General features: G+C 45.6%; 1 protein-coding gene across 6 annotated transcripts in view; it reads right to left on the reverse strand.

Annotated features, from left to right (window-relative positions):
- Positions 1–443: 443 nt before the first annotated feature.
- The window catches only part of FLI1 (Fli-1 proto-oncogene, ETS transcription factor), a 122,936-nt gene continuing 114,236 nt past the window's right edge, over positions 444–9,143 (reverse strand). For all 6 annotated transcript variants that reach the window (XM_025464931.3, XM_049109765.1, XM_049109767.1 and 3 more), the window contains 4 exons: positions 7,756–7,818; positions 5,600–5,659; positions 3,678–3,725; positions 444–2,464 (listed from right to left, as the gene is read on the reverse strand). In XM_025464931.3, coding sequence (XP_025320716.1) covers positions 1,935–2,464; positions 3,678–3,725; positions 5,600–5,659; positions 7,756–7,818 — 701 coding nt within the window. In that variant the 3' untranslated portion in view covers positions 444–1,934. The remainder of the gene's footprint in view (positions 2,465–3,677; positions 3,726–5,599; positions 5,660–7,755; positions 7,819–9,143) is intronic.

Consider the following 9,143-nt stretch of genomic DNA (forward strand, 5'->3'; position numbering starts at 1 on the left):
CAGGAAGGAGGAATTCTCTTCTTTGCTTCCTGCCTGTCTGCTTGAGGTGGGACATTTTTCCTCCCCTGGGACTGGGATTTCTCCCATCAGCGTCCCTGGTTCTTGGGCCTTCAGGCTCACACTAGAACACACATCACTGGCTTTCCTGTGTCCCCAGCTGGCAGATGCCAGGTCACGGGGCTTCTCCGCCTCCGAGGTCTTGTGAACCAGGTGTTCATTGTGAAATCTCCACAAATACCGTACATCTTACCGGTTCTGTTTCTCTGGAGAGAAACTGACTAATACAGACAGCAATAAAAACCACACCGATTTTGTGCTTTCTGCTGCACAGCAGTATATGCACACGTGAAAAAGTCTATCTGGTGCAAGAGTTTCAATCGGAAACTTCCCCTGGGAAAACCCTTTGACCTAATGAGGGGTAAATAAGAAGACGATGTCCTCAGTTCCGAGAGAAGAAGGCACAATTTATTTAGTCAAATTATTTTACAACATAGTCTTCATTGACAGTTGTCAGCTTAACACTTAATATAGTTTTAAAAAAAGTCAATGATTACTTGCAAAATTATATATATTTTAATATCTAAAAAATATATTGCATATATAGGGCAGGAAAATCCCTCGTATCCACAAGGGACGGTTTGCTTGTTCTTTCCAAAGTTGTGATTATTGCATTATGGTTATTTACAAACATTTCCAAAGCATTAAAGATTTGAATGGATTGCCTTTACCTGCCTGTGTACGCCCATTAAATACTGCGTGGTGCTTCTCTTTCTAGTAAAGTCAGTGACTCAAACGTCCTGTTTTCTTTTTAGCAATAGTCACATTATGCTTTTTAAAAACCAGCTATAAAAACGTACAAACAGCCCAAATGTACAGATTGACAAAAGATGTACAAATTACATTTAAAAAAATAACGACTGATTTGATAGTAAAATTGTCTTTGTGACCGAGGTCAACTCGTTTATTTATTCTTTTTATTTTTTTAATTATCTATTTTTAATACTGCGAGATATAGGAAAATAACTCTGCATAATTTATACAGTAAGTTGCCTTCTGATTGGTTGACCCTGGACTGGTGGTCTGACAAACGCACAGCGCTTGCGAATCTGTTTGTGTTCAGAAATCCCTAAGACTTTTCAAAGTTCTGGGACCCGCTGTCATTACTTTAAAAAAAAAAATTATTTAATTCTCTGTCTTTCAGGAATGTCTGCATTTGCATTAACATTTCTTAGTTCATATCTTGACTATTTCTAGAGAGGATGGTCAGCCTAGTGCATATTGCCCACTGGGAGGGATTTTGCAATGCCCACGGCTTCTTAAATACACACACACATGTTCTTTCTTTTAAATTCCAGTTGGGTGAAAACTTCACTGGCCTTATAAACCAATGTTCCAGTTGCCATCCACTGAATATATGTCCTCCTAAAATAAGATTATAAGCTTCCTGCCTCTATTTTCACTCAGTCTCAAACCAGAGCATTAACTGGTTATAAGTCCATGATTCTTTATCATACTGAACCCTACAGGGTCCATGATGAGACCCGTGTATTGATAAGAAACTGCTTTGGTCATGAAAACATAGAGAACGTTTACAGTTTCTTCCCTAGAACCATGATACAACCATTCCAGTAATCTAAAGATTCAGCTCAGAAGATGATAGCGGATTGAGAATCCAAACTGGTGTACTGGCCCAGAAAATCATCCATCTCTTGGTTCAAGGTAGAGGAAGCAAAAGTTACCAACGTTAAAAACAAAAACAAAAAACAAAAACAAAAATAAAGGATTGTTTTTAAAGAACAAAGGTTCTATCCAACGAGAAAGAACATCCAGTTTTGTTTTCTCTTCAAGGCCACGTATGTCCTTCAGAGGCCAAAGTATCCCAGGAAGTGTGAGGAATGGGGGCTTCAGGTAGAAGGCCACCGACGGTTAAGCTTCTAGTAGTAGCTGCCTAAGTGTGAGGGCACGTGGGTGTTAGGGTGGCGGGGCACGTTGGGGTTGGGGTAGATCCCCCCCGTGGGGGAGGTCCAGTATTGTGACGCCGCTCCAAACAAGCTGGAGGAAGTGACGGGCATGGAGGTCGGGTGGGGGGGGACAAAGTTCACTTTCTGTTGGTGGGCGTGGTAGGAAGGCATGTAGGGGATGTCGGAAGGGTACTTGTACATGGACGACTCGGTGGGGTGCGGCTGCAGGGCCTGCGCGATGCCGTGGAAGTCAAATTTGTAGGCATACCTTTTGCCGTGCACTTTGGTCATAATGTTTTTATCGTAGTAGTATCGCAGGGCCCGGCTCAGCTTGTCATAATTCATGTTGGGCTTGCTCTTCCGCTCCCCCCAGCGCCTGGCCACCTCGTCGGGGTCCGTCATTTTGAACTCCCCGTTGGTCCCCTCCCAGGTGATGCAGCTGGCGTTGGCACTGTCCGAGAGAAGCTCCAGGAGGAACTGCCACAGCTGGATCTGCCCGCTTCCTGCAAACGGGAGAAAACACAGTAGCTCGGCCCGGCGAAGTCAGCACCCAGGGCCCCCCAATGCAACGATCGTCTCGCCCTCTTTGGGGAAATCCTTTCTCTCCTTTGACGTTCAGCATCTCCCTAGACCGGCAGCCCCTCTTTTCCTTGTTGACTCGCTTTTCTGTTTGCCACCCGGCTTGCCAGAGCCAGCAAGGTGAGACCTTAAGATGATTGGCCCCGAGGCCCCGTGAAACGCCCCGTGGATAACGAGGTGCCCAGAACCAGCTGGAGGATTCCGGGGCAAGCTGCTTGCCACCCGTGTTGGCAAGATTGTTTTTTGAGTCTCTTCTTCTAGAAAGAGCTGCACCGCTGACTAGTCTCTACCTACTGATGAAGTCCCTCCCTCTCACCCGGGAGTCCCCTGTCGGTGTCAAAGGGAGTCGGGGCCAGGAGACCACTGTCAGAGTTACAGGGAGAAGGTGTGGCCTGGGGGCCAGGCTGAAGGGATCTGGAATGTTCCTTTGCAGAACCCTAGTGCTTGGCTCTCAGCTCTAAGTCTGACAGAGAAGATCTTGGGTGGAGAGAAAAATAAGAGGAGCAGGAGCTGGGTGGCTTCTGCACTAAAGAACGGGCCTGCAGACACTGGCAGCGGTAGTTCCCTGGGAAGGGAAGGTGTGGGCTTTACCACTGCAAAGGGCCAGGTAGCTCACGTGCTTGGCGGTCTTGGTTTAGAACTTGTTTGAGAGCTATTTTTAATACTGACCCTTACATGGCATTGTCAGATTTATTTTATCTGCGACTTTTCAGGGACATGCCTCTTTCATGAGGCTAGATAACTGAAATACTCTCCAGGCTCTAGAATAAAACGTCCTTGGGACATCTATTCACTTGTGACTTCCATGAGGGCCATCACTGAGAACTCACTGGAATTCTTTCCCTTGCTCCCCATCTTTCCCTGCAAAAATTTCTACCTGTGCCATTTATTACAAATCCAAGCCTCCGTGCAGAAATGCAGCAGTGCTAATATGTTTGCTTTCCAGAAGCAGCCTCAGCCAATGGACATGACTACCACCTAATAACAAGCTCCAACCTCTCACTTGTATGCTAGAGAAGCAGATATTGACCATTCCAAGGGAAAGAGTACATGTTACTTCCTAGTCAGGTATCTGTGACCTCACAAAGCTATGGAACATTCTGGAAAGAAAAACCTTGCAGGCCAAAGTAAACTCACCAGGGTTGGCTAGGCGACTGCTGGTCGGGCCCAGGATCTGATATGGATCTAAGGAAGCAAAAAAGGAAATTAACTTCACTGTTATTAAAAATATAAAAAAACCAACAGTATTAGTAATAAGAATACCCCCGGGGTTTATACTTTTATTTCAATATCATGGGGAAAAAACTGATTTCAGAAAACTGTACTGCTTTTATGTGCAGACCTCAAAGATCTGGAGCAGTTACGGGTGGTCATCCTCATCATTGCAGAAACACAGGGTACTAGCAGCATCATTGTTTTTCATATTCGGTGTCTAAAATTTGTAGATAATGCTGTCATTACCTAAAATGGAAACCATTTGGAAAGAAGCTGGCTAATACTCAATCTTCATGGATAAGGTGAAAGATGTTTTATCAAAATGGGTTTAAAGAAAGGTCTAACGAACTCCTGGTCCTTAACAGCTCTGTACCCATCTCTGTTTTTAAGATGGGGCGTAAAAAAACATGAGCCCCGAAATCAGACAGCTTGGGTCCGAGCCCCAGCTGTGTTATAAACTAAAGAACTCACTGGGCAATCTCCGTCCCCGACTAGTACCAAATTCTGGCACCTTCCACTTTGAAATGACAGTACTAGCCAGATTTTGTATTTGGGCCATAAAATGACTATATTTTCTATCTCTGTCTCCGTGAAACTCACGTGATTATTTAATTATAAAAGGAATCTTTGCAATATTGGTTCCATGAGATTGGTCTTCTTCTTCTCAGGCGAGGAAATCCTGATACACAGCTGGATCATAATCCAGCCAGCTTGTTAAATGTTTGATACAATTTTACTATTTTTGCACTTGTCATTTTTAAAGAATCAACATGATTTGGGGGTTTCTGCTTACCATTGTGAATTAACTTGAAAAGTCCCCAAAGCTGCTTAGTCAACCCTTTCCCATCCATATACACACTCAGTACGACAACTGAAATATTTTTGGCAGGTAATGTCTGATGCTGTTGTCACTGGGAATTCTTTAAATCCACTGTCAAGTCCTGTTTGGCTTGGGTGTTTCACTCAGCCCGGGCTTTCCTAACCGTCTCGATGACATGTAGGTCAACTCTCTGTTGCTTTGCCTTCAGTAGAGATGGAAAATGATGTTTCTCTGTCCCAAAGCATGTCCCAAAGCAAGTGGCTTTGTCCAGAACTTAGTCTCAACTGTGTCACACAGAGAAGACAGAGCTGGGCTTGGGAGTGGACATGGCAGCTGTGGTCAGATATGGGAAGGACCTTCCCACAGAACGGGAGGAAGGCTTTCCAGAGGGCAAACTAGAAAGCCTACAAGGAGGCAGTTTCAAGGAGGGGGACTTTGGCCCCAATAGTGGAAATGAGCCTAAGGAGGTAGCAAACTCTTTGTTGCTACAAATATTCATGTAGAGGTGAGGTAATCATAGGACAGATGTCATAGAAGGATGTGACAGACCTAGTTTCACTCCAATACCAAGAGACCAATTCCATGGTTTTAGAAGACCCCCTGCTTAATCTGCTAAGCAGACCCATCACGGGACAGGGGTAGTTTTAGAAGAAAGGTTTTGCGGAGCCTTAAAGGTTTGGACAGCGGCTCGGGAGTCTGTGGGTTAGAGCTCTAGCTCTCTCATAAACCAGCTGTGTGGTTTTTGGCAAATTACTTTCCTTCCCTGGGCCTCAGTTTCTTTATTTTACAAAATGAGGCATGGGGACATTTAACCTTTACATTCTTTTTACCTCTGATATTTAACAAACCTTCCCCTGGTTCTAGTGCCTGCCATTTTTCATTCACAGAGCTCGTAGAGGGAGCCAAATATCGACCCTCCGTGAAAGAAAAATGCCACATATTGATTCAGTCCTCCTCAGGTGACCACATGGAATCAACGGCTGTATAAGGAGCAAAGAAGGGATTACCCATCCCAGACAGGTACCTGGTTGGGGCCTTTGTTCAGTATTCTTACTCATTGCTTGTGCTCCTGCCAGTGGGGGACCTGTGGTGGGGAAAGACATAAGGTGAGTGGGGCCACCGTCCATGAGGGAAGAGAAATGTCTTGTTAAAAGCCCTCCACAGTGTGCTTCCTCACGCATTCGCTCATCCACCCACTCTCTAGTCACTTATTTTATTTTGTTTTATTATTTTATTTTATTTTATTTTATTTTATTTTATTTTATTTTATGAATTTTTATCTAAAGAGATGTCTGGATGGCTCAGTCAGTTGAGCATCCAACTCTTGGTTTCAGCTCAGGTCATAATCTCAGGGTCATGAGATCGAGCCCTGGGTCGGGCTCCATGTTCAGTGGGGAATCGGCTTGAAAGATTCTCTCTCTTCTCCTGCTCATCCCTCCATTCACTTGCTCTCTCTCTCTCTCTCAAATAAATAAATCTTATAAATATTTGTCTAGAATCTACTAGTCCTGGCAGTATTCTTGGTGCTGGACATTCAGCAATGAACCAGCGGTTCCAGAAGAACTTAGGTTTTCACAGGGAGACGAGAAACTGCAACAAGCATACAGCACAGCATGCCTAGTGGTATTGCTGCTGTGAACTGCATTTTTAAGTAGGAGATTTAGAGTTTCTTTTTTTTTTTTTTTTTTTTTTTTTTTTAGTTTATGATAGTCACACACAGAGAGAGAGAGAGAGAGAGAGAGAGAGAGGCAGAGACATAGGCAGAGGGAGAAGCAGGCTCCATGCACCGGGAGCCCGATGTGGGATTCGATCCCGGGTCTCCAGGATCGCGCCCTGGGCCAAAGGCAGGCGCCAAACCGCTGCGCCACCCAGGGATCCCGAGATTTAGAGTTTCTTAATGGGATGGTGACATGTGAGTGAACGTCACCTGCTTGTTGTGTCTCCATGTTTTGTGAGGTCCTCTCGTGGAAACTGCTCACATGCAACCTTTCTGCTCCCACCTAGCTTCTCCATCCTAGACCTACAGAGCTTCTTGAATGGTTTGTGGATGAGTCTGACTATATCCTCACTACACCCCTCTCTTCCCACTGTCCCATCATATGATATTTAACCAGTTTCATTTCCCTAAACCATTTCGCTCCACCATCCAAACACCTTTGTGAGTCCTCACTGACTAAAGAAGGAAGGTCCACCTTCACAGCATTCTTCATACCCCTTCCTTGCCTTTCCAGACTGCTTTCCCTCTGTGCATCCTAAACTCTAGGAACCTGGAATGGTCCCTGACTGTCAGACATGTTAACCTTGACATCTTTCCCTGCCCACCCCTCCCGGCAGAGCCTGTCTTCCCCATCTCTGCAGGCCCAAATCCTGCCTCTCCTCTGGACACAACTCAAATGATGCCAGATTCACAGGCCTTCCTTGATACCACACAGATGAAAAGAGCTGTGTGTGTGTGTAAACCCTCTCCCCAGCTTGACAGACTGGCCTGTGTTTAATTCATCTTTATGAACCCGAGAGTGCCAAGTCCTGGGCACAGAATAAACAAACAACAAAGACATAGTACTGAAAGGGGTCCTAGAAATTGCTTGGGCATTAACTTTGTAATCCCAACCTCTTCTTGGAAGAAGTCCCTTCACCACCCATGTGCTTCCTACAGATAGCAAGCTTCACACACTCTGGTTAGGAATGTATAGTCATTCTCTTTCCCTACTCCCTTAGTGGGAAATTTTGGGTTGGACTTGAACACAAATTGATGGGTCAGACCCCTATGACTGCCTCATATCCCAGCCTTCAGGGATATCCATACCAGGGCAGGGATGCTGGTATGATCAAATTTCGGTGCTCAGAGGAGGAAAGTCATGGAGGATTGTCATTCTAACATGAATGGCAAGATCCAAATCCAGTGGCCTTCCATGCATATAGAAAACCCAGTCCTGAGAAGCCTTCTAGCTTCACAAAGGCGAAAACCACATGCAGTGCAACACAACCGAAAGGCCTGCATGAAAACCCCTCACCATCTTTCAGGGAACAGGTATCATGGATCGTCCTACCCTGGCAGTGAATTTTGATGTCCTCTCTGCAAGCAAGACAACGTGAGCTCACTCCTGCCCTGCTTTAGCTCATGACCCCGTTCTCCACCCGTGTTTGCAGAAAAAATGTTTGAGTATGACATTTACTTACTTTTGTTGAGGCCAGAATTCACGTTATTGCCCCATCCTCTCCGGACTGAGTCATAAGAAGGGTCTAATGAAAAACAACAAGCAGAGGTACATTAGCATCTCCAGCTTTTCAGAAGGGTGCCAGGAGGATTCTCTTTCCGCGATCAGGAGAAATTCGATTTAATCAGCCATGTCTTCTTAAGCATGACTGAATTCCAGAAGTGTCCTCTCCGACCGGGGTCGGGGTGGGATGAACATTAACAGTGATTGCAACCTGCCTGGGGTAATGGGAAGCAACCAGAATTTGAAATCAGAGGATTGGTTCAAGCTCTGCCCCTGCCACTATTTGTTCTGGGACTTTGGATGAATCATAACACTTCCCCAAGTTTCAATATTCTCTAATATGGACATGGAACTTGATACGGTTTAGTGACCTTATGGGCACGGAACTTGACCTGCAATGTCTCGAACTGAGGATTATGTGCCCTCTCCCCCCGCCAGCTCCCAAATTCACATGTATTGCTGTTTCATTCCCCGGTGTGGTGTGATGGTACAAGGAGGTGTGGGCTTTGGGAGGTAATTAGGTGGTGAGAGTCGAGCTCTCATCAATGGGATCAGTGCCCTTCTAAGAGGAGGCCCTACAGCTAACTTGTCCTCTTTCTGTTGCATGCGTGTACAGTAAGAAGTCAGCAGTCTCTGACCCAGAAGAGAGCTCTCACCAGAACCCCACCATGCTGGCACCAGGATCTCAGCTAGCCTGGAGATGTGTGGTAAAGAGCTATTGTTTCTAAGCCATTCCATCTATGGTACCTTGTTATTGTAGTAGCCTAAGACGGGCGGTAATCAAAGGAGACAATGTATGTGAGGCATCTTCTAAAGTTTTCTACAAATATAAACTAATACAAGATTAGAAAGACAAAAAATTGTCTATAGTTGGGTAGCAAAGGCCTTTCAGCAGCTCTGATGAGATGGGCAATGTCCAGGTTAAAGACTACATGGGAAGAATGTCTCAAAGACCAGGCTCATGATGTTCCTGGCAACCAACCCTGGCCCCTTGCTTCAGTGCACTGATATCTCAGAAGCAGGAGCACATTCCAGACTCTCCATACTCTTCCAACCCAAGTGGAAGGGTTGGGCCCGACGACCACAGAGAAAGGAGGAAGGCCAGAGGTGTGGCTGGAAGCAGGGGGATTACAAAGAAGGGTGTAGAGACGAGGCTTCCCGCCTGGGAAGGCCTCAAGGCTCACTCTCTAGTTGCCCTGCAGAACCTTCCACTGAACCTGTGCCTTTGTGATCCCAGGCTCTTTCCCGAGAGTGTCCACATGCCTCCATAACCATGTCCAGAAACTGCACAACTAACTGGCTGGAAAACTTCCTCTTCTCCTTTCTTGGGGTGTGAGTCCCGTTGAG

This window comes from Canis lupus, chromosome 5 (assembly GCF_003254725.2).
Source record: "Canis lupus dingo isolate Sandy chromosome 5, ASM325472v2, whole genome shotgun sequence".
Taxonomy (NCBI): domain Eukaryota; kingdom Metazoa; phylum Chordata; class Mammalia; order Carnivora; family Canidae; genus Canis; species Canis lupus.